The sequence below is a fragment of the Megalops cyprinoides genome, chromosome 21, assembly GCF_013368585.1.
Source record: "Megalops cyprinoides isolate fMegCyp1 chromosome 21, fMegCyp1.pri, whole genome shotgun sequence".
Lineage (NCBI taxonomy): Eukaryota > Metazoa > Chordata > Actinopteri > Elopiformes > Megalopidae > Megalops > Megalops cyprinoides.
In genome coordinates this window covers 20,625,230-20,649,768 of record NC_050603.1, presented here as the reverse complement: position 1 = coordinate 20,649,768, position 24,539 = coordinate 20,625,230, and the positions used below count along the sequence as shown (strand labels likewise).

General features: G+C 42.1%; 2 protein-coding genes across 4 annotated transcripts in view; both read left to right on the top strand.

The window, feature by feature from the left end:
- LOC118796467 (CMP-N-acetylneuraminate-beta-galactosamide-alpha-2,3-sialyltransferase 1-like) overlaps nt 1-4,462 on the top strand; it is a 30,452-nt gene extending 25,990 nt beyond the window's left edge. For both annotated transcript variants that reach the window (XM_036555346.1, XM_036555347.1), the window contains 4 exons: nt 608-787; nt 1,547-1,592; nt 1,889-2,008; nt 2,482-4,462. In XM_036555346.1, coding sequence (XP_036411239.1) covers nt 608-787; nt 1,547-1,592; nt 1,889-2,008; nt 2,482-2,655 — 520 coding nt within the window. In that variant the 3' untranslated portion in view covers nt 2,656-4,462. The remainder of the gene's footprint in view (nt 1-607; nt 788-1,546; nt 1,593-1,888; nt 2,009-2,481) is intronic.
- A 12,526-nt stretch (nt 4,463-16,988) lies between these two features.
- Nucleotides 16,989-24,237, top strand: parp10 (poly(ADP-ribose) polymerase family member 10). Of its 2 annotated transcripts, none has more exons than XM_036515737.1 (11): nt 16,989-17,056; nt 17,862-18,037; nt 18,196-18,441; nt 18,669-18,899; nt 19,193-20,211; nt 20,420-20,632; nt 20,991-21,138; nt 21,224-22,267; nt 22,612-22,745; nt 22,901-23,075; nt 23,682-24,237. In XM_036515737.1, exons 2-11 carry the CDS (start codon nt 17,863-17,865, stop codon nt 23,978-23,980), a joined length of 3,684 nt encoding a protein of 1,227 aa, XP_036371630.1. In that variant the 5' UTR covers nt 16,989-17,056; nt 17,862; the 3' UTR covers nt 23,981-24,237. The 2 variants fall into 2 exon arrangements, with proteins under 2 accessions (XP_036371630.1, XP_036371631.1); XM_036515738.1 differs by lacking the exon at nt 16,989-17,056 and adding an exon at nt 17,252-17,323.
- The last annotated feature ends 302 nt before the right edge of the window (nt 24,238-24,539 follow it).

Sequence of the window (24,539 nt, the reverse complement as noted above, 5' to 3'; positions counted from 1 at the left end):
CTCACAGCTCTATGATAAGATGTGATTACCCCTCTATGGCCAATCTTTATGCTCTGTGCCATCTGTTTTTAACCCATTTTGAGACTGGTTAACGGTAATCTGTCATAAACTAAAATCTTATGCCAACTCCAATCCCAAATACAGATGCAGCAGTTACCAGACAAAAACATAAATATTCACTGCCAGTTAGTCATAAATCACAACCGCTACACAGCAGACGTAATAGTGTTTCTGGCCCCTCATTTCATACATTCAGTTCCATGTATAAATGGGCCATGTACCATATGAACCTATCATGGTAATTGTCTGATTTTAATGTAATTCCAATTGTATAAATGTATGTGGGGGGGTCCTTCTCCTAACAGGCACTTGAGTTCAGTCAAATTAATATTACTGACATGCTCCTTTATTCGCTAGATGCCTGTATCCAAAGACTTATGAAGCGTGTGTTTTTATGTGGGATCCATTTGAAAAGCATCTTTTTGACGGGTTAAGTGTTTTGCCCAAGGGTGTATCAACAGTGCGCTATCCCTCTGGGTACACGACCAGTCATTTGTGACAGTATCTCTGAAAACTATGTGTGCGTGTGTGCGTGTCTCCTCCACAGAATGAACCAAGCTCCTACGCTGGGTTTTGAGACAGATGTTGGCAGCAAAACCACTCATCACGTCATGTACCCAGAAAGTGCCAAAAATCTGCAGAACACCACCAGCCTGGTGCTCATCCCCTTTAAGATCCTGGATCTACAGTGGTTGATCAGTGCACTGACTACCGGCACCATTAAACAGTAGGTGACCAAGGGAGACTCCAATGCTCAGCCTAACCACTGGAGACTGACCATTGATACACAACATCAAGCACAATATTGAGACTCTTCCCAAAAGGAAATCCTTCCCCCAATTCCACTCTGAAAGCGGTGTGCTGTACCCCGAGCTTTTATCAGCAGAATTAAGCTAGTGGAAAGCTTAAGCTTTGGTTAGCTGTAGTTAGCTGTGGAGGACTTCATTCATCGGAGAATGATTAAAAGGTGTCTTGAGCAAGTCTTGAGCGGAGGACTCTGATCATAAGAGGTTTTCCCATATGATTATGATGTCAGAAAGGCCTCAGCACTTCCCTTTCCAGAATGAAGCAGCCTATCACAGCACTATGAAGTCTCTCTGCTTGCTTTTCGCTTCCACACGCCTTTAAGGCACAAGCATACTACAAGCCAGCCTTGCTATGGCAGAAGTTAATCAGTTGTTTTTTTTTTTTTTTTTACCCATGAGAACACACATTTATTGGAGCTAAGAAGAGTGTCCTGCAGTGTTTTATCCTCCAAGTAGTAAAAGACATTATTGCTTCCAGAAACATCTGCTCCCTCCACAAACACATTCCTTGTGCTCATTAGTTCTCAAGTACCCGAACAGAATGCATTGATCGTTACCCGGTGATCGTGTTGTGCTCTGATGTTTATTGGGGAGAGATATCACAGACTTTCCCCACAATTTGAAGTGTGACTGTGCAGTTCTGCCGGCTGTTGACATCTCTCTGTGTTTGTGTTCAACAGTACGTACTTACCTGTTATGTCCAGGATAAAGGCTAACAAGGATAAGGTGAGACATTGTCGTGACTTGGGTCTTGAGTTGTTTTCGTTCTGTGAGAGAGTGCTTGTATGTTTGTGTATACTCAGTAGTACTGCGACTGAGCACAAACCATTGTTATCAGAAAAAACCTGAATCATTCAAAGCATTTTGTTTTTTCTGACCACAGTGAGAATCTGTGGTTAAAGTTTCCGTCTTGAAAATCCCTTCAGTCTTATGTTTTACAGTGGAGACACTACTCCTGTGGCAATCACTACAGATTAAAAATAACTGTCTTTTCTGTTATTCTTCATTTTATTTTGATGTAGGTGTTGATATACAATCCTACTTTCTTCAAATATGTCTATGACACCTGGCTCGAGGGCCACGGCAGGTATCCCTCCACTGGTTTCCTTGCCTTAATGTTTGCCGTTCACATCTGTGATGAGGTAAGCCCGTAGCAGATTATGAGACAAACCCTTCTTTTTAAGCTTTGTTTGGCTAAATGGGAACATCATGACTGTGTTTTGTACTGGCTCACTATTAGTTACGATAGGGACACGAGACTGGTTGCAATAGGGATATAAGATTTGGCCTACAGTGACACCTAGTGGTTGTAAAGTACTCAGTATCAGCAATGAACAGCATGTAGGCTTAGTTCTCTCAACCACAAATTTTTGTTGTTCGTGCTTGCCAAATTTAAATAATTTATAAACCTGTCTTGTAGGACTAATGGCAATGTCAAGTTTAACTCTCTCACTGGCAACCATTTTCATATAATTTACTTTTTCCAAAAAAAAAAAAACAGTATAAAATTAGATTTAAGTTCCATTCTGATACATGTAATAGATCAAGGCCTTGTAATTATGAATTAAATTTGTTAATCCTAATGTCTAACTCCAGATCAACATCCTCTCTCCAGGTAAATGTTTTCGGATACGGGGCGGACCAGAAGGGAAACTGGCATCACTATTGGGAGAACAACCTTCTGGGCGGGGCCTTCCGCCACACCGGCGTACATGACGGCGATTACGAGTACAACGTCACCCTGCTGCTGGCCGACAAACAGAAAATCAAGATGTTTAAAGGGAGCTGACGGCCCAGCGGCCCGTGAGAGACTGGCCTGTGAAACAAGCGTGACTTCTGAGTGGCCTTAACATGCTGTCGGTGAGGACACTGAAGGGCTGGGGCAGCCTACCCCCCAAAAAAAGCTTTGTGATACCAGACAAACAGTCAGTGAGTCAGTCTCACAATTTGCCATAACACGCCCAGCTTTTGTAAAAAAAAAAAAATTCAATATGACTAATACGATGCCGTCTAAGATTTTTCTACCGAGGGAGCGCCGTGGTTAGACTGTTTAGCTCGATCCCAGAAAATCCCCTTGAAAAAGAATCGTCTGCATTACCTGTGGTTCAGCGCACTTGAATCAGCGGGGAAACATACGGGACCCGTGCTTGGAATCAAACTTTCCTTTTCGCCCAATCGAGTCGAGGAGGCTGCAAGGAGAACGACAGCAAACGTTACGCCAATAATGGGTTCTGGGAGCGGTGGCGGCGCGGATCGCCGGTTTTGCCAAGTCACACCGGCCGACGGCGGACACGGCTGATGTCACGATTCTAGCACATGGGGATGTATGTTGGCGACTGCCAGCGACTTCGCCTCTCCTCCTTCGACAGCCCAACGTCACCTGCTGCAGATGGCTGCGACAATTTATGCAACCGAGTACGGCTGTTTTTGGCTGCGGGGGGTTTGGGTGTGAGATGACAGGAGGTCTGTAATAGGCAGAATACTGGCAAAATCAAGTGATACAGAGAACCTACTTTATGCCTCCCATTTTCATGCCAAAAGAACTGCGGCACATCTTTTCCCGCAGATGCTATGTTTCTGTTATTACAATGGATCACAATGTTTTTACTTTCCAAACCAATATCTTAATTAATTGTCTTGTTGCCAGGTGATACGACAGACAGGCTGATTATAAATGTTGGGGCAAGCTCCATCAATACCTCACTATGTTTAGATTTTTTTTATAATTTTGTCTTTATGATTTTGGTAAACGTAGTAAACAATCTGTGGTGCCATTTAGTGCAATTCCTGTGCTGTAACACGTAATAAGATCTGCAAATCGGTTGGCTGCTTCACAAAGCCAGGCAGTGTACCCAACAAGATCCATGATTGTAAATTCTAAAACTTTCTAAACAATACTGTATATGTATCTTACTCTTACGTGTCTGTCATGGAAGTTTATCTTGCTGGTTAGGATATTTTTTTAATACAGAACCTGCACCGAGTATGTGTTCATTGCACATGTAATGAAGGTGGCTCATTCTGTCACTGTGATTGGTGGATGGATGGGACCCTACTGACACCGCTGCATCCATAACCTTTGACCTTTACCCAGGTTTTGCGTTTCAGTCCAGGGTGGGTTTGAGCTCACTGAAATGGAATGTATTCCATAATGCCTGTCTGTGTCACATGATTACAGTCACAGTCATATCTGCCCGGTTGTTATGACCATGGCCTGGGAGTAGAAGAAAGGATGGCTCTCTCTTCTGTGTGACCGGGGGGGGGGGGAGCGTTTGTTGTTTTGCCATATCTGATTTCATGGAGTTAAGATCAGAGGCTTCTCTTCAGAAGTGTCTGGCAGCGAGGCCTATGTCTACATAATATCTGAAGTGCCTTATCAATGAAGTACCTAATGTCTAATGTTTTTGGGAAAGAGGAGTGGGATTGTGTGCCTTTTAAACCTTATCTCATTTTTCTTAAAGGAGCACTTGTTTTCATTTTTATCAAGAACCTTTTATTTTATTTGTTAGATGTTTTGAAATTCAGTACTGTTGTGGTTATGATATGTCATTAATCTTTGAATAGATCATCATGTTTTGAATACTTTAGAAACCCCTTTGTAGCACCACCGTACATACATGAATAGAGGTTCCTTTTTTCCTGTTTGAATTATTTTTCTTCATTTCTGTCCTCTGGGGGATTGGTGCAATATTACGCTGTTTTAATACACCTTTCATAATTGTGTGCTGCTTTATCATGTTTTTGGGAAAAACTCCAATGCCTGTGAAATACCAGAATTTCAAGTAACCCCCCGTCTCTTTACCGTAACTGGTAATTAAATGAATGCAGCACTATATGACATATAGTGCTGTATCCTAAGGAATCCTTGCATATTGCTGCTTATGTGTAACAGGTGATTAATGATGGGACTTAGCTCAAGAACTTTACTTAAGTTGTGTTGTATCTTCAACATTAACGTTGCAGATAAAAGAACATTTACCCTTCACAGCAGAAAGCCCTTGAGTGTGCCTCCCATCCACATGTCTGTACATCTAATGGACAGGAGACACATTTTAACCAAAGCAGTGGCCAGCGAGTGTTATTTTATAAGATGAAGTTATTTAGCTTTTTCTTCATGTGACACGTGTATTTTAAATTATCAGTGTGATTTCTACTCAGATTATTTTATTTTATTGTAGGGAAAAAGGTTGTTATTTCTCATAGACTTAGGCCCAGAGTCTATCTAACTGAAATGCATTTTGCTCTTTGAATAAAAATTCAAACAAGGATTAATTTTTTTCTTAAACTGTATTTTATTAATTTCACTAAGTTCCAGGCCCAATGTATTGCATTAATATAAAAAATGTAACACTTCCCTAAATCCATGCCTGGAATTTAAGGACAAAGTGCTTTTTGATTAGACTGAATCTGGGCAATTTTTTCTGGGGACCAATTACAGTTGAATGAATTAAAAAGGTCATAGCAGTTAGCATTTCACAGAATATGTACGGATTCCTGGCAGAACAGAAATGCGGAATCATTTTTTGTGTGATGTTCCAAAACCAACATCATTAAGGATGTCATTTTAAAAAACATATCGACTTTGAGGTTGCTATTTTATATTTTTATGTATTCATAGAATTGCACATAATTTTCATGTTCCCATTCAGAATTTGCTAAAATTGTTTTAATATAGCTTACCTTTAAGGTGATATAAAAATCCACTAAACTTTAAACTAAATACCACTATAAAACTGGAAAGTCAAACTCACTCTCATCTCTGAAAAAATAAAAAACAACTTTCTGGAGTCAGTTTTAACAGTCTGACAGTTGAATTACCACTCATAATAAGTTGGATGTTTCTTTTGCAGCAAGCTTTTTAAAATCAAATTCATACATATTAAGTTTATTTTTACTGAATTACCCTTTGTAATTGTTGTGCCTTCAACTTTTATAATATCACATGTATATGTTTATGGGTTTTCCTGTCTCTGTATGTTTTTTGATTGCCTTGGTCTGTATGTTGTTAAAGACTTATTTGATTAAACTTTACTCAAAAAAGGCTTCCATTTTTAATGTTTTTGATCTACTACTACAATTGCCAAATTGCCAAAACATTCAAATCAAAGCATAACTTGTGTAGTTTGTGTATTTGTGTAGTTTTACTGCAGGGTATGTTGCATTGTAGTTATGTATCGAAACGTGGGCACTAGTTTATGCAGATGTGGTCAGCAGTGTCCAGAATGCACCACCTGTCATGCAACATTATCACATGCACCTTAGTTCTCTTTGTCACTCCGAATAAGAACATCAGGTAAATGAGGAAATGCAACTATGATACAGGGCTATCACAGTTGCAAGACTGTAGGTGTGTTGTCCACCAAGTTACAGGCAGGGTATACACCATTCATAAAGCATTGAGAGTTAGGCCTTTTTTGGGGTTTCCTGCAGAAATAACCATGATGACCTCGAGGACTGAGTCATTACAGATATTACATTACAGAAGTATTGACCGCCTAACCTCATTGAAGCTTTCCATTCAACAGTAGCTAGGGCAAGGACATAGGTGTTCTAATGCAGTAATGGTCCAGGCATCTTGTACATTGAGGCAGGGCACATGCTAATTAACAGGGGCGGGGCCACAGCAGCAGTTGTAGCACAGATGGAATGAGGGACCGATAAAGGGAGAGCAAAGGCAGACGTTAATCCAATAGGACAAGGCAGTTTGGGTAGAGTATAAACAAAATGATGTGAGCAAAGAGGTTAGGACCTATGGCCATAATGGCAAACCCGAGACCATCTGTTCAGAATAAGAACCTGCTACAAGCACCCACTAAAGATGAGGCAAAAGCAAGGACGTTTCTACTCACCAGTTTCCATATCCACAAGCCACTCTCCACCACTACTAGTTCAACTATAAAAAATATACTGTAAACAACTAAGCGACAAACCACAAAGGCTAGAGCAATTCTATGAAAATATGCTTCAATATGCTGGTGGTGTAACGGTCCCTCTACTACATGTTAAGCCTGTATCACACCCACTACTATGCAATATTTTCATAGAATTGCACTGGCTGGAGCGTTTTATCCCATTTATATCATTGCTACATTTACGTTTATATCAAGGCCAAAGGGAATTAATTTATTGCCAAGAAGCTGGGAATGGCTTCTACGATGAAAGATCCAACTTTCTACATCCGATATGATAAATAGTTCCTTTAGAAAATCAGGGCAGTTCCTAGTGGTTTATTAGTACCACATGTAATTCTACATAATGACACACATACACAGAGATTGTTTTAAAATAATTTACAAAAAATAAAACAAAGTGATCACATACATCTCATTTACCTTTAACTATGTGCATCAGCTACCACAAAACTTGGTTGTCAAGGCAATATCAAACATTTAAGCCTGCAATCTGACAGTGTTAAGAAGCTAACGCAGCCATTTGTTGAAATTAAGCTAATGTTCTCGTTAACAGTGATATCAGACATTGAGAAAGGTCATTCAAAAGAGCTGGGGATGCTTGTTAGTATATTGTTTAAGGGGGTGTGATGATCAGCGCTTGAATGCTCCTTATGCTGTGCTTTCTGATTGTCGGCCTCTGAAGAGAACAGGACCAAGCTCCATGGCCTCCTCTCTTGGACAGAAGCAGCCCAATAACTCCTCAGGCTGGGTTCGCCTCTGTGCCCTGTGATGGGCATGTCTGTCTGGCCTTTAAAACAGTGTCCGACAGCATGTGCACAGCCGTGCTCCTCAGGCTGTTGGTTAGTGTAGTGCCTGAACAAGCCTGACTCTAATTTTAGGCAGCAGGGGGGATCCCTTGTTATCCTCCCCCTCAGTCACTTCACCTCAGACACCAGCACAGTCATGCTCCCTGTGAAGCTCCTCCAGTATGGAATTATGCAATGTGCAAGGCCAGCAACCCTAACAGGTAAATTCCTACCTGTAGGTGTATAACAAGAGGTATGCACCTCTTTCTCTCAACCATAAGATAGAGTTCTGTGAGCCCTCCTCACCTCATGGTCATCAAATGTCAGCCAGTTGTCTCTACCAAGAGACATGATGACCTCAGTTACAAACTTGTGTGTCCCTGTAGAAGCATGTCTCCGTTTAAATTCTGTTTATTTGTATTGAAAGTGTGCATGTTAGTGTACTTGTGTATTTGCATGAGTGTGTGTGTGTGTGTGTGTGTGTGTGCGCTTGACTTGACAGGTCTTACATGTTTTATATGTTGTCTTACTGCAGGTCATGAAGCCTCCAAGATGGGACAAAAAGGCTTGTTATTTTACAACGATGACCCTGGGAAGCAGATGGAAAGCAGCTGCAATCAGAGAGGGTACAGTCCCTCACAATGTCTTCCTCTAGAGCAGCAGGTGACCCCCCCCTCCCCCCCTCCCTACCTTGCTTACTCTCTGTCTCCCTGTCACTCTGCCCCTCTGCCTTTCCCTCTCACCTAACTGGCTTCTTTCCTCTGTCCCTGTCCCACATGTAGGGCCAAAGTAATTCCACAATGCGGAGGAAATGGAGGATTTAACAGAGTTTGGTAAACTGAATCCATGTGAAATTCAATCTGGGAAATGCCGCAAACATGCTGTAAATCCCGAATGCCCTGACAAAGTGTGGGTCCATGAGCAAGCGCTCAGTAACTTAGCAACAGCACTGCATGATGCTGTAAATGCAGAGAAGGTGGCTTGATGTGTACAGCTAGTATGTACCTAGCAAGCTAGCTATAATCTTTATGAATTGGGATGTTCACTCTTCCGCAAATTTTGCACAGAAACATTTAAATTTACTCCTGCAGCCTTAGAGATGTAAACAGATATAGTGCTTTATGAGAACTTTTTTTAAATTCTGGAAATTTTTACAATGAAAATTGAAATTTTCATTTTTAAAGCAGAGAAAACATGAAATAAAGAAAATATACAATGGAAAAAAAGAGTAAAAATGGGTTTATTTGGCCCTACAATTGGCCCTGATACTGCACTACTTCATTGGAACTCACAAGCATAATCAAGACTTATCTCACTAGCACTATGGGACTCCCTTTACACTTTTCCACTGGTCAGCTGGCGCTTTGTGCTGGGTTCAAAACACAGGCTTTCTTCTCTGTGCTGCTGTTTGTCTCTCTGGTTGCTGTCTTTCACCTCATGTTTTGCGGTTTACGGGTGCTAGAACTGAACGAATTGGAGAAGGGGTGGAACCCTCCAGGCTGAGTTTGATAGCTAGCTCAATTTTCCCTTCTTCACTTAGGCTGTCCACAAATCCACTGCTGTCACTATGGAGAGAGGGGGAAAGGGTTTACTCTGAGAGCCAGTGACTGATGACTGATACTGTGGCTGTGGGGAGGTGAATATGAGAGAGTGGGGAAAAGTTTTAAAATGAGTGAGTGTGTCCACACACACAGGGGTGTGTGTGTGTGTGTGTGTGTGTGTGTGTGTGTGTGTGTGTGTGTGTGAGCAGAAGCTCACCTTGCTGTCCTATCTGGCTAACAAGACGCCTTCACTTTCAGCACACAGTGCTAGTGCAGGGTGAGCTGTGGTATATCAACTTTGGTCTGCAACTCCCACAATCCCCAGATGGAATTCATATCAAAACTTTTCAAGTTGGACCACCAGTACACTGTGCAGCTGCTTGTTATTAAACTCAGACCATAACTAGTGCTACCATAAGTGACGTTCTTATGCTCCCCTATACTCTTAGGTTCCATCTTTTAGACATGCTGAAGGGGAGGGAATGAGGTGGTGCTTGCCGCAGCAGCAACAAGAACTTCATCTCAACAGAGGTGCTGACCCTGTTCCAGGTTGTCCTCTAGGATGCCCTGAGGGATCAAGGACAGGGACATGTGTCTGTAAGCCTCTGTCCTACACACCTGTGTCCCACACCTTCCATAGAGAGAGAGAGCTGTAAACATACAATAACGCTGCAGAGGAAAAAAGATGCTGGTTAACCTCACACAGTAACATCTTTTCTTTTGCTTCTCTAGTGCTACATGGGTAAATGACCATGAACGTTCTTCACAATCCAAATGTAACATGGATTATAACGAATGTACATGATTATTTAAATGAACTGGCCCACAGTCAGGAGAGGAATAATACTGCATTCCACTAACGTGCAGCAGGCTCGTACAGCCTGCACTCGGAAATCAAAATTCAACACCACCGAGAGCAGCTCCCCTCCTAAGAATTCCCATACCTCCTCTAGCTGGGAGAGCAGCACATTTAAAAATCAGTGTGCATTCTGCAGGCTGACAAAAACAGATGCTATGAGGAAGGGAGCATCAACACTGACCTCAAATCCATAGGATCTACATGAGTGTGTGCATGCAGGTGCTAGAAGGTCTCCTACCTGCAGCTTGTCCCCAGAGAAGTCCCCAAAGTTATCAGTCACAAATTTCTTAAATGCCCTCAGTAGTTGTGCCCTTTCAGGCATGTTGCAGCTGGCTATTGCTGAATGAAGATCTGAAAGGCACCTGCAGGGGGGGACAGAGAGGCAGAAGTAGTCAGATCTCCACTTTCACATACAATAAACAAGCATGGACTAAACCTAGCCAGATATGGATGCCAAAATTTGTGCAAGTGCAAGTCTGAGATGTAATAAGCCACATACTTTTGATTAAGAGAAATGTCAAAGACACGTACAAAGTCAAAAAATAATGTAAATTTCTCAAGCTAGCTTCACTTTGACAAATGGTATGCAAAGTTTACCAGCAAACATGAAAGAAGTTACTGTTATGAATACATTACAATATTGTCATTTAGCGGATTTGCTTATCCAGAGTGACTTACATAGGTTGCAATTTTATCCATTCACACAGCTGGATATTTACTGAGGTAATAGTGGGTTAAGTACCTTGCCTAAAGGTACAACAGCAGTTGGAGCATCAAAATTGCAGTGGGGAACGGAACCAGTAATGTTTTGCTTACTAACCTTGCTCCCTGCCACTACAACACACTGCTGCCCCACATATTTCATACATATTTTGTACAAAATTTTGTATTAATCTTTGTTAGACAACACTGACATCTCCACACTTGAACAGATGCCCCCCCCATGACTGGCCTCAAACAGCCAGCCTCCTCCAGCAAATTGCTGGAGGCCAGAAAGGTAGTGCAGAGTGGTGTTCATGTAATAGATATGTTTGATGTTTGGGAACGTGTAACACAAAAGAACACGGGCATAAATCTTTGTTTTTAGTTCTTGGCTCCTTCAGACGTCCGAGTCTTTATCTCTTTAACTTCCACTGACGTTGTCCAATTGCTGATTTCATCAGATATTTTAAACCAGATTTCCACTGAATTTTGCAAAATGCGGACTGAATTCAAAACTCTGAATACAGTAATTGGAAGGTTCTGATATAATGTTGCTAGCCCTTACAGACAGGACTGCATATTATCAGTCCTGTCTGTAAGGGCTAGCAACATTATATCAGAGCCATTATATAGAAGTATTACCACTGATATCAATATATTAGTGGTAATACTTCTATTTAGAGACTATATAATAACTCACACAACAACTCACAATCTCTGAAGCCTTTAAAGAGATCTTCTCATTCTTACCCTGACAGAGTATAGTCCTTTCAGCCTCTGTTCTCTCCAATCTAGCCTCTGAAATGTTCCAGGCACTGCAGGGATTTGGAGGAGCTGGAATAATGTCTGGAGGAGCTCCGTTGTGAACTTGACAAGCTGTTCTAGGCATTTAATTAACTTTTGCAAGAGTTAGTGTGGTCCCAGATGGATGGTGTGCTGGCTGTCATTGACCTGAGAGCAATATCTCCTGAGTGATGGTCACAGCAACACTGGGTAAAGTACACCAGCACTGGCACACATCTTCACATATCACTACTCTGTCTGGTCTTCCCTTTGAACAGTAAGTAGCGATGAAATTCAGCTTGCGGAAGGTTGCAGCACAACTTAGACAACTTGATGAAGGAGAGCGTCTGCACTGTGAAAAAAAGGTGGAGGGGGTTTACATGCCCAGGAGTAGGGTTTTGGGTGAAGGGAAGGAGACAGATCAGGGAGCAGGGGAAAGGTTTAGGGGGCTAAAGAGGGGAAGGTTTAAGGGGCTGAACAGGGGAAAGGTTTAGGAGGATGAACAAGGGAAAGGTTTAGGGGGCTAAACAAGGGTAGGTTTAGGAAGATGAACAGGGGAACAGCTAGGGGGCTGGGATGCAGTGTTTAGGATGCTTGGTCAGAGGAAGATTTGGGGGCGGGACAGGAAATGGTTTACTGGGCTCAGTCAAGGTGGGTTTAGGGGGCTGGGAAAGGGAAGGTGTAGGAGTTGGTGAGAGTGGGGGGAGCAAAATAATGGCCGCTTTCAGCAGAGGTCATAGTTTGAGTACTAGACACAGACTGAACTACCTTCCCTCTCTTTCCCTTATTTCTCTGCTTCCTCTTTTTTTGTTTGTGTCACCTTCATTTCAGGCAGGGGTGTATGGGCCTGGGAGGGAGGGGGGATGGGGAGAGGTATAAGGTGCAGAGATCAGGGTAGGAGAGGGTGGAAAGATGAGGGGGTGTGACAAAAGGGACAGGGAGAGATTGGAGGAAAGGGTTGAGGAGAGAGGAAAGAGGAGGGTATGGACAAGAGAAAGTGGAACCAGAATTCTTCCTCCTCAACCACAACTTCCTCTTGCTGTTTTTGGACTCCTTGTCCTGACGCTTCAGCGCAGAGGAAAGGGAGGGGGAGACTATTTGAGAATGGGAACAAGAGGGGGCAGAAGACAGGGAGGGGGAGGGGAAGGATTTTGTAAATGGGGGAGGAGTGGGTCTGGACACCGGTAAGCCAGAGAGGGTAAAGGATAGGGGTGTAGGGTAGAAGGAAGGCAGGGGGTTTATAGGGGAGGAAAGGACTTGAGGAGGAGTCTGAGGGAAAGAGTGTAGAGACAGTGAGTGAAGGTGTGTTGGGAGGAGCAAGGGAATGGGTGGGAAATGATTGGAAAGGATGCAGGTGACAGAGTGGGAGAGGTTGTAGGGGACAGAACAGTAAACAGCATAGGGGACATCATGGGAGCAGACATAGGGCACATGAATGAAAAGGGTGCAAAGGACACAATAGGAAATAGTACAAAGACATGAAGGGAAAGGCTGCAAATGATACAGTCAGAAAGGGTTTAAGTGCAACAGAGGGAGCGTTAACCGGAAAGACATTGCCCGTTGGCATTCATCAATCGTAATAAATAGTTGTATTTCACTCTCACTTTTGTCAGGCACAAAGTCACAGAACACAGCCCTGGAAGTGGCTGGCAAGCAAGTAAGACACAGACAGACCAAAAGATGCACTGCCCAGCTAGCAAGACAGACAGACTAGAGAGAGATGCACTGCAATCAAGCACATCAACTTAATGTTACTGTTATTTGCTGGAAATACAGGAAATGCAGTGAGCCAGGTTCAAGACACAGACAATGCAGGGGCTCAAGCACAGGACACAGAAAATGCAGGTATGGAAAGGCACAGGGAAACTAAGGAAGAGGAAGAGCAAGTCGTCCTGATATTAGAGCCAGTGAATGTTGAAGATATCAGGGGTGAAAGTGAGATCCAGCAAAGAGGAAGGAAAAGAAAGAGAGACTCTGATAACTGGAAGAAAAATCTACGAAAAAGGCTGTGTAACACAGGGCAAAGATACGTAAATTCAAAAAACATTCATGTTCCCGCTCGAAAGGTCAGGGAAAAAGACTGTGCTTCCTGTCATTACAAATGCAATCACAATTTCCCTCAGTCAGCAAGGGAAATAATTTTGATCAGTTCTGGGCAATGGGAGATGTGACAAGACAGAAGGACTTTATCATCAACCACACAGTGACGAAAATGAAAAAGAGACAGACAACTAATACTGAGTCAAAGTGGCAGAACACCATTGAGTACCAGATCACCACACAGGGAAAGCAAATTTGGGTATGCAAAGATTTCTTTTTGAAAACACATGATCTCAGAGAAATTTGCAAGGTCTGCAGGTGTTGGTCAGTCAAGTAATCTAGGAATGTCCGCCACAAGCCTGCGGGGAATGCATTCGCCTGGAAACAAAATCCCAGAAGACAACAAAAATCGGATCAGAGATCACATTAAGTCTTTCCCCACAGCTGAATCACACTGCTGCAGGAAAGACACAACAAGGCAGTACCGTGAGGAAAAGCTGAATGTAACACAGATGTACGACCTCTGTGTGCAGAAATGCAAAAAGGAATGGAAAGTGAATCCTGGGAAACTCAGTTTCTACAAGCATACTGTATATTTAACACAGAATTCAACTTAGGCTTTCTCCAACCCACAAAAGATGCATGCAAGTACTGTGAGTGGTAAAAGTGTTTAAATGCCAGTGACGAACAAATCCATGAAGAACAAGAACTTGCCAATTTCCATTATTCACCATAAATTCATCTAAAACAAAACCAAAGACCAAAGAAAAAGTTTGTTGGCAGAAAATCAAATGGCTGCGCTACACAAAATAGAATCCAAAAGGTTTTCAGTTCAAATATGAACTGTCCGACCAAGCATTTAGAACGCTTGAAGTTGGAAAACAGGAGACCAGAGGTTCTCATGGAATGGAACCTAAAAAGTTACACACATGTCCACCTGGGATCACTGCTGTGACTTACTTACACTGTGCATTAATGGTGGCATCCCTCACTCCTATGTGGACTTCTACCAGGGTTTACAAGTCAGCCAGTCAGAGTAGGCTACTATCTCATTTCCAGTTCCATCTGAAACTTTCATGTCAATGAAACTTTCATTTCATTCTCTATGAAATACATTGTTTTTGCTATGTTGTTATACCCTCAATATTCAGTAGTAGTAGTTCCAATTTGTTCTGTAGCCTACTTTCAGTTGGTAATATGGCTAAATGTTATTAATTAGTTATTAATCTTTAATTATTAGTTATTAAATGACATTAATTACTTCAGTATCATTCAGTTAATGATATTTGCCATCATATTTTTTATTATTACAAAGACATCTGTAACGTCTTTTCAACTGCCCATCTGGCCAAATGGTTGAGTGGCTGGGATTACTATTTTAGCAAAATTAATAACATTCAATGAACTAATTTGATGTAAGGATTTTTTATGTAATATTTTATTCTAGCACAATGGATTGCTGTGTCTTTTAAGCTCATTAATGTAATGCTTTGTTCAAATTGTCACCAGATTGCCCATGTTTTACATTCGAAATGGAATGAAACATTGGTGCCAAAAAGGTGCATGTGACTTCCTTTCAAATTTAAAAATGTAGAAAAAAATATTTTTTTGAATAAATGATAAAATATTGTTCGTTAAGTCAGATCAAACTAGGTCATTTTTTGTTTCTGTCTGGCTCACATATTGCACCATGTATCCAAATATGCTGCAGGAAAAATGGACATTGATGTTGAAAATGTTGTGCTTAAGGTCTATAGCCATTTCAGCATCTCAGCTAGCAGGACAGCACAGTTGAGAGAATTCTGTGAATTTCTGGAAGTTAATGAGTGTAATATTTTGCGTCATGTGGCGACAAGATGGTTGTCATTACTGCCATCTATTGACAGGATACTGAAGTACTGGAAACCCCTGACTAGTTACTTCCAGAGTTTAGGTGAGGAGGAATGTCCCAAACTTCTGTGGACATGCTTTGGAAAGGAGGGTAATGCCAGCGATGTGCCTGAGACTTACTTTCTCTTCCTCAGCCGTGTTTTGAAACTATTCACTGACTGTATTGAGGCACTGGAAGCCAAATCATTTTGTATCACCTCAGTTTATCAGCTAATGAGTGATCTGAATGGCCAACTTGAGAAGGACAATTTTTTGGCTTTGCTGCTAACGCCAGGCTCAGACAGCTTACTCCAGCAACCAGGGTTCCTGCCAATGTCTTTCAGTCAAAAAAAGGGAACCAGTATGCAATGGGCATGTATTTCAGCATCTTGCTTTTTGACATAGGTGTTTTGACTGACATACAAAGCCCAAACCCCCCCCCACCCCCCCACCACCACCACCACCACCACCACCACCACCAGTAGCCAGTGACCCATGACCCCTGACCCTGCATCTTCAACCTTCCAAAGAGAAAATCTACTCACACCTGCAGTCGGGTAGGTGTTAATTTTGGGCCCTGTGTATGGGATAACTTTAACCCCCTTGGACTTGGGAAGAGATCTGAAAGGCTTCTGACAGAGAGGTCACACAGAGCTGCTTCTTTGCTTGTAAAGAACAGTTGAAAAGGCCTGTATCAGAAGTAGAGAGGATTTCCCGCTGATTTTGGCTGCTCACCAGTGAAAAACTAGTGTATTTCTTTGTTCACTCTGACACACTTTATTCATTCCCTCTTCCTGCTTTAAAATGAATTTTAAAGTCAACAAAAGGGAATTTTAATGAGACCTCAGTGGCAGTGCATTTTGAATGTTTTTGCAAAGACTATTAAGATGGTTCATTTTAAGATGTCATTAGTTATGCAGATTTCTTTCATCATCGACTCAAAATATATCTCATATGGCCTATGATATTGTGCTGCCTTTTGACTTGGCTACCTGTGTCTCCAGAGACTAACTATTGGATGGCTTCAACATTTCAATTGCAATGGCTGTCTGTTATGTTTAGTCGTGTTCAAACTGTGTATGCGCAAGACAAAAAAAGTTTTCAGTTTTCCTACCCCCAGTTTGCACCCTAACCACTTCCCTTAAAGGACTGACACATGTGTCAGATACATGTACAGTATCTGACACATATCCTCAATTCTGTTGCTGGAAATCCATTATGTATACTCGGTTTCACCACAGATTAAATCTGTGATTACAGATTAATTTATTAAAATCTCAAGAAATTACTTCTGATTGAGTTGTTAAGTGAATATTGGTCTTTCCACCTCTAGTCTGTTATGAGAATATATAATATAAATATGATTTTATATAATCTTATAATAAAATCATACTCTGGATATGATGTACACGGTGTGTACTTCATTGATGTGAAGTCCATATTAATTCAGTGAAAAGCTCGGTCAAATCGAATGAATTCAGTGCTAAAACGGAACAGAAACCAGCATTCATGGTGAATAACCAGGCCGTGCGTTGAGAAACTACAATTCTTATCCACAGCTTGCTGCACTTGAGTACGAAGTGCAGTGTACTTACGCACCAGGAAGTGCATAGACTAGCTAGCTAGCACAACGCATAACACACATTTCCGTGTTTGGGCAATTGTCATTACACGAGAGCTAATGCGATAAATAATTAAGGTGAGTGGCTGAACACAACAAAGTGTTTCTAAACTTGTACTGTCATGTAGCTAAACAGCTGGATAAACCATCTACCCAGCTAATAAGCAAAGCCAAAGGATCTGCCTAATAACAGCAAGCAGGTAACTTGCTAGTTATCTAGAATAGCAGGTCACCTTTCGGTACATTCCGCTAACAAGTTAGCTACTTTCACTTTCTATTTTCTTTCTGTTTGAAGAGTTGTTTCACGTAAACCGTATCGTCAAGCTAAACTGTAGCGCAGCTCAGGTTAGAATATTTAAAACAGTATGTTATGCGTATCTTAATTGCTTATGGGTGCTTAATACATTGACTAGCTAGACAATTCCAATATAGCTTTTTAGATACATAGTTAACTACAGCTGTAAGCTATTATAAGGTAGCTAGCTATCTGGTTGGGTCGCTTCAGACATCGAGATGCTGTTGGCTAGCTTGTTTGGATGGAAAACATTTGAGAAAATAAATTAGAATTTGCGTCGTTTTGGATTCGATTCTTGTGGAGTTTTAGAGGAATTCAGTTTACTAGTTAGCTCACTAACTTCATACAATATCACTGGAACAAACGTTTGTTGCATAAGTCAGCTTTCAGGCATAACTTGCTACGCGAGAAACATGGCTAGCTGGCTACTGTACATAGCCTCGCTTATGAAGCATAGGCATAGGCAGTATGCCATCTGCAGTATTAACGTAGCATTCCTAGTTAAAATGAATGTGCGTGATAGGGGGTGTGTTAGGCGGTCTGTGTGGGAGCAAACTGTCGCTAATGTTTGATTCTTTTTCGTAATAGCATGTCTGAGGAAAGCCTTGAGGACAGAACTGTGGAGGTGTCTGGAATACCTGCAACCATTGAGGATGAATTATTAGGACTGTACTTCGAAAACAAGCGTCGTTCTGGAGGTGGACCACTGACGTCTCTCAACAGAAACGGTGGCTGTGCAGTGTTAGTCTATGGCGAAGCGCAAGGTGAGGGCTCATTTGGTTGAGAAAGTATTTAAGTTAAATTACGAACTTTGGTATTGTTTGACACGAGTCAAAGTAAGAAAAATGTGGCAATCGTCAAAATGTTTTTTTTTCTCATGTCATATATTTGTCATCTGCATATTTATTGGTTTCTATGACAGTTGCTGCGAGGGTATTAGCCAAAGGACCCCATGTACTGCAGAGTGTTACGCTCACAGTCAGGAAGCCAGCTCCAAAGGACCCTGGGAAGTTGCTACTCCGTGGTATTAACCCCCAGACTAGCCTGGAGCTAGTGGAGCTGTATGTGGAGAGTGTAACAGGCATTGAAACTGGAGACTACACCTTATACCGCTCTTCAGGGAAAGACCTGGTTCTGATTCACTTTCACACACCCATCTCAAAGGAAGGTTTGTAGTACCTTTTTAAAGTGGTTCAATTTCCTTAAAAAAAGTAAACCAAGAATAGTTTCGTAAATGGCAAACAGTATTTCATAATGGGGGAATGTTCAATCACTTGGTTACCTCTTACTTGTGTATTGTGCACTGCAGGAGCTGGTAGATAATGGGATCCTAAGGGATGATACTGTAAAGTGCCACGTGGTATGCTCTTTTAACTTTCTGATTCATCCGGACAGATTTTCAATCTTTGCTCTCAAAGATCACTGCAAAGCAGTTAGATGGCACCGCAATTCACCCAGAGCAGATAGAACAGACAGACTCCATTTTGGTGGAGAATGTGCATCCCACTGTGACTGAAGACGTGCTCACCCTTTACTTCGAGAATAAACGTGGGGGTGGAGGGGAGGTGAAGGACGTTTGTATGCTTGCAGATGGGGTAGCCAGAGTCAGCTTTGTGGACTTTGAAGGTAAGATACCAAAGGTGTAATTAGATGTACCCTTTTCATAAAGAGATGAATTAACTAATTAATTAACTGATGTGATTATAGCAAAATTGGGACTGTGCCATGAATCATTGTTTTACACCTGTATTTTAAATCTCTTCATGACATTACTACCTTTATGTTTCTTGTAGAGATAATGTATTGTGAATTACAGGCTACAGCATTCTAGATGTCTGTTTAGATTGGAATTGTTATCAGTTTGGAACCGTGTGAGTGTAGATATTTCTTACAAACAGCTTTTCCTTGTTAATTTACAGCTGTGGATCGAATCCTAAAAAGGACCCACAGATTGCATGAGTGTGATTTGAAAGTCCAGCCTTACTTTGACTTTCTGGGAACAATTAAAAATCTACCATCCCCAAGCTCTCCGAATGGCACCGTGGAACTTAATACCCAAAGTGCAGAGGATGCACGCACTGAGAGTCTGGGGCAAGAACAGACTAGTCCTCCCATAGCAGCACATACATCAGGTTTGGTGTCTCCACCTGACTCAGCACCAGGGGCAGGAGCAGCTGATCAGAGCAGGGAGACCCTTCTACAGAGTGCACCTTCCACACCTTCATCCAGTAAAATCTCTCTGCCTGATCCATTGAAACTCGGCCTGTTTAAAAGCAGCCAACTCCTCCAGGACCTCCGACAGTCTCACCCAGGCTTTGAGATCAAAATCACGGACAATGCTGTGGAGATGTCCGGGCCTGGCCAGCCTTGTGTCGAACAGCTGAAGAGTCAGATCCTGGAGTTCTTCACTGAAGTTGCCCAGGTGCATCTTACATACGATGTGGTGAAGGCCAGGTTCCTAGCAAGGGAAGAGGTGAAGGGCAGGCTGCAGCAGACTCTGTCACAGCAAGGCCTGCTGGCCACTTACACAGTGGCAGACTGTGTGGTCACAATCACATCGCTTTCCCTGCATATGGTGAACGAGGCCTGTAAATTGCTTAAGTCCTTGATTTGCGAGTTCAGCATAGCGGTCACCTCGGAATATGAGTGCATGCTCTATTCAAAGCAGTGGTCGGAATTCTTAGAGTCTTTGGCATTCTGCTCTGCCAGCATGTCCACCAGAGAAGAAAAGATTGAAGTTGTGACTTTGACAAGCGTGAAGGAGGAGATGGAGTTAAAGATTATTGAGTTTCTCAGCACACCCATTCAGGTGGAGACGGTGATCACCATGGAGCCCGGGATGCTAAAGTACATCCAAGTCCACTGTCACCAGCTCTTGGCTGACATGGACCAGGTTTCTGTATTCCCACTCGAAGGAGAGGATGTGACTGGATTCAGAGTATGTGTTTATTATTATTATATCAGTAGTTTTTGCTTGTGAAGGATGGTTTCTTCATAGTTTTTGCAATTAAATTGTACTTTTTTGGTGTGTGAATATTATCACAAATGCACAGAGCAGGATGTAATAACAAATAAACAAATGTGTATTTAAATGATTCGTATTTGCTTATCAGTTTCTGTATGCTGACGTTTCCAATGGTCTGCAGGTGCATGGGAACGCGAATGCGTGCCAAGCCGCAGATGAGCTTCTGCGAGGCGTGGTGAGCTCAGTATTGACCAGAGACATTTCTGTAAGCCAGCCAGGAGTGGCCCGCTTTCTGGTCGAGGAGGAGGGAACCAACATCCTTGAAGAAATGAAGGCTAAATTTCAAGTCTACATCAGTATGGACAAAGTCCATTGGGTACCCCTGGAAGACCAGGTGACCCCATCATCACTTACGCATGCTTCATAGGCTTCTTTAGATTTTTCAGATGTTCCTAACAGTATGTATTTGTGTAAAAGATGCAAGATCACATGTCGGGGAAGCTTTCGTTGCCTGTATATCACATGCTACTCTGCTGTTTTTTGGTAATATTCATGTTGTATTACTTGAATGTACACTAGAAGGCTGGATTTAAGAACGCTTTGATTGGAATACACCACTGCCGCCAGTATTAATACTGCGGTACTATTAGTAAGATTCTTGGGGTTTTGCTTACGTATAGCATGTAGCTGTGTGTGAATGTGGAGTAGACATTGAAATTCATTTATGTTCTAACTTTTTCTCTTGCACCCAGGACGTCTTTGAATCGGCATGGAAACTAACATCACAACAAAACTTTCAGAGAAACTCCTCAGACAGTTACCACAGTTCTGCACAGCCTTTGAACTCGCCTCTAACTGGGACGGATGTGAATGCCAATGACCTCAGTGAAGCTGACAGAGGTCTGTGGAATTTATGCACTCGCAGTACGGTTACATTAAATGCGCTGTCTGGTAATTTACTCATTCTGAATATGTCTTCATATAGGTCTTCTAGAAGAGGCAAAGAGACTAGTCTCTGTCTTTGGTGGGACGTTGAACTCGACCTCAGGTCCTCCCAGCGTGAATACAATCATGGATGAAGAGGACCTCTATACTGCTGCTGATCCTGACACTCTCAGCTCAGCAGACAACACAGGCAGACAATCAGCGGATGATTCTGTTAATTCTGCGGAGGACGCACTCCGGCCAGCACCAGAGGGAGGGGACAGCGGGGAGCTCCGTGTGGAAGACCAAGAGATGGACTATGCCAAGCAGCTTTCCCTGGAGGCCACTTCCCCAGACCTTACAGAGGATGCTATGCTCTCCTTGGCTATACAGTACTCAATGGAAAGTGGGAGGTCCTCAGCAGCAGATGGAGAGGACGAACTGCAAAAAGCGTTGGAAATATCCAAGAGAACAGTCCAGCAATGTGGCGCTGCCGCTGCCGATTCACAGCTGGAGCAAGCGATCCGCGTCTCGCTCCAGGATGCCATTAGGGCGGCTAACACCGCCGAGATACGGGTGTATGCTGGCTATAGCTGCGACCTGATCAGAGTGGACATTGCCTTGGGGAAGAAAGTCAGCCTGAGGCAGTGTCAGGAGACGGTTCAGCACAAGTGCCTGAAGAATCTGTCCGAGCACCAGAAGAAATGTGTGGACCTCATCAAAAGGAAACATGCGGTGGAAATTCAGATCCAAGGAACCACTGCCACGATTTCAGGCTTTAAGGACTATGTCACAGAGGCAGTCCCTGACCTGAAACAATTGCTGAAAAGGATTTCGAACATAATACCCGATTCTGAAATTCTGCGGACCGTGCAGTGGGTGTGGCATGACTCAAAGTCGGTGCCAACGCCGTACCCTCCCAATGCTACTGCCTACATAGAAAACGCCTGGAAAATGAAGCAAAAGAAGATCGATATTGTTTTCGATGGTCAACCTTACAGCATTGACTTTGAAAAAATGAAGGAGTATAACATTTCCTCTGGGAAATCTGTTCAAATTTCGAGGAAATTACTGAGCTCAGCTGACTTGTATACAGATATACCAGGTACAGCAAACATTGAAACAGTGATTTACACAGATTAGAGTTAGCATACATGCTTTGAAATAATGTTCTGTTTAATGTTTTGATAACAGGTACAGTCTGACTGAACACATTTTAAAGGATTTTGTTTTTGTGTTGTATGTGTATGATGAAAGTTCCGTTACTTGAAGATGTAATTTTACCAGTTTAAATTTAGACATTTGACTGCCAGTACAAACTTCTAAGGACTTACTTGCAACAGTAATTGTAACTGAGGTATAGTAGATGATGAATTATTCTTCCCCCAACTTACTGCTCTTATGTTTACAAATGCATGTAAAAATTATATATTGCAATGTTTTGGCCAGATGAGGACGTCAGCGTGTTGTCAAACCTGCCTGAAGCTTCCAGAGTCGATGAGGATTCTGATGAATTCCAGAATGTCGTCAAAGAGTTCTACGACAGTATTCAGGAATACCACAACAAAATAAAAATTATAAAGGTGTGATTTTCTGTTACATTATCTGGGCAAAAATGTGCTAGAGTACAGAGAGATTCAGTTTCCTTCAAGGATTTATAACTATTTGACCTTCAAACTTGCAAAAGCCAAAGTTCCACACCCCATGCTCTAACTTCTTAATAAAATTGTATTTTCAGGTGGAGAAACTCATGAATACTCTTTTGTACAATCAGTACAAGCTAAAAAAGGCCAGCATGCTGCAGAGTGCTTCTGATCCAGAGGTGGAGAGAACTCTGTACCATGGAACAAGTGAAACAAGCGTGAAGGAGATCTGCATTCATGGCTTCAACAGAAGCTTTTGTGGGAAAAATGGTACGGTCCCACAAACTGTCAAGGCTTTATTCTGGTTTAATGACACAACGGACAGATTTGAGCCCCACTGCTGGGTTTGAAACTGGCCATGTCATCGGATGACAATGACCGGGAACCCATTCAGGTGGAAAAAATTGGCTTCATTTCCCCAGGGAAGGGGTGGCTAGGTCGGCCAGGGTGTTGTCTCGTCATTTGCAGGTAGCTTGGATGATGTCAGTGGAATAGTGCCCATTCTCCAGGTGGTTATCACTTCACTGCTGGGCACTGTTAGTCATGCAAAAGGAATCTGTTGGCTTGCATGCCAGTGTTTTCCACAAACTTGTGTATGTGGAGTATTGCTATGTTCATGCAGAAGCACTGAAGCGAGACAGAGGTTATCATGGTGAGACAAACCCAATGTACCATTACCAATTCCAAAAAGAGTTGTATGAAAAAATTGTGCAGCAGACAGGTTACTGACATTTTGTTGTTTGTTTCAAATTTTGTCTGGCTGATAATTAGATTATTAGAATTGGCATCTTGATTCATGAAGGAGATGGTCAAACATCCATCCAGCATATTCCCCAATATATCTTTGTCATAACTCTTTTTTTTTTCTTTCTGCAGCTACGGTGTATGGGCAAGGGGTCTATTTTGCCGTGAATTCAGCCATATCTGTCCAAGACCAGTACTCGCCCCCTAACGCTGATGGACACAAGTATGTATTTGTGACAAAAGTGCTGACAGGAGACTTCACCAAGGGCAAGCATGAAATGAAGACCGCTCCCCTGAAGGAGGGCTCGGATATCCCTCTGAGATACCATAGTGTGGTAGACAAGATGGACTCCCCCACCCTGTTCGTCATCTTCAATGACACACAAGCCTATCCAGAATATCTCATCACATGCCAGAAGATCCGTGGCTGACACCAAGCCATTCTTCATTGCAGTTTCATGTCCTTCTGCTAAAACTTACCTGAAACTACATGCCTGGACAAAATAATCAATAGCTTTGATTACTTACAGATAAGGGCTTTATATAACAGAGTTTATTTAAAAAAATCTTGTTTTAAAATGTAACACTGCTTACCTCTGTATACTGAAAAAATTGGTACAATGCCACAGTGCTGTTTGGAGTTTAACTTTCTTTTAAATGGTTTACGCTTGGTGGTATTCTGTTATGTTGTGAATGTTGTCTTTCTTTGAGTCACTGCAGTTTCTTTGATGCTCTGACATATTTTCATTTGAATGAGTATGAACCCACATAGCAACAGTTTTAAAAAAAATAGTACATTTATACATTATTATACACACAGTACATTTATACCAATGAAAAGAAACACCTTTGTGGAAAAGTTTGAGATGAAGAAATTGTAAACGCAATACACAGTTCAGCAATACTGTGTGTATTGATTTATTTAGAGCAATTCTATACTAGATATGCTGCAACATACATGCTATGCTAATGTTGTCTTACACCAAATTA

What these genes read in the sequence shown, in the direction of transcription:
- parp10 (XM_036515737.1), top strand. Translation starts at nt 17,863, where the DNA reads ATGTCTGAGGAAAGCCTTGAGGACAGAACTGTGGAGGTGTCTGGAATA. An exon ending in AGTCTATGGCGAAGCGCAAG is followed by an intron (nt 18,038 to 18,195) that starts GTGAGGGCTCAT and finishes TTTCTATGACAG; the next exon opens with TTGCTGCGAGGGTATTAGCC. An exon ending in AAGCTTTTGTGGGAAAAATG is followed by an intron (nt 23,076 to 23,681) that starts GTACGGTCCCAC and finishes TTCTTTCTGCAG; the next exon opens with CTACGGTGTATGGGCAAGGG.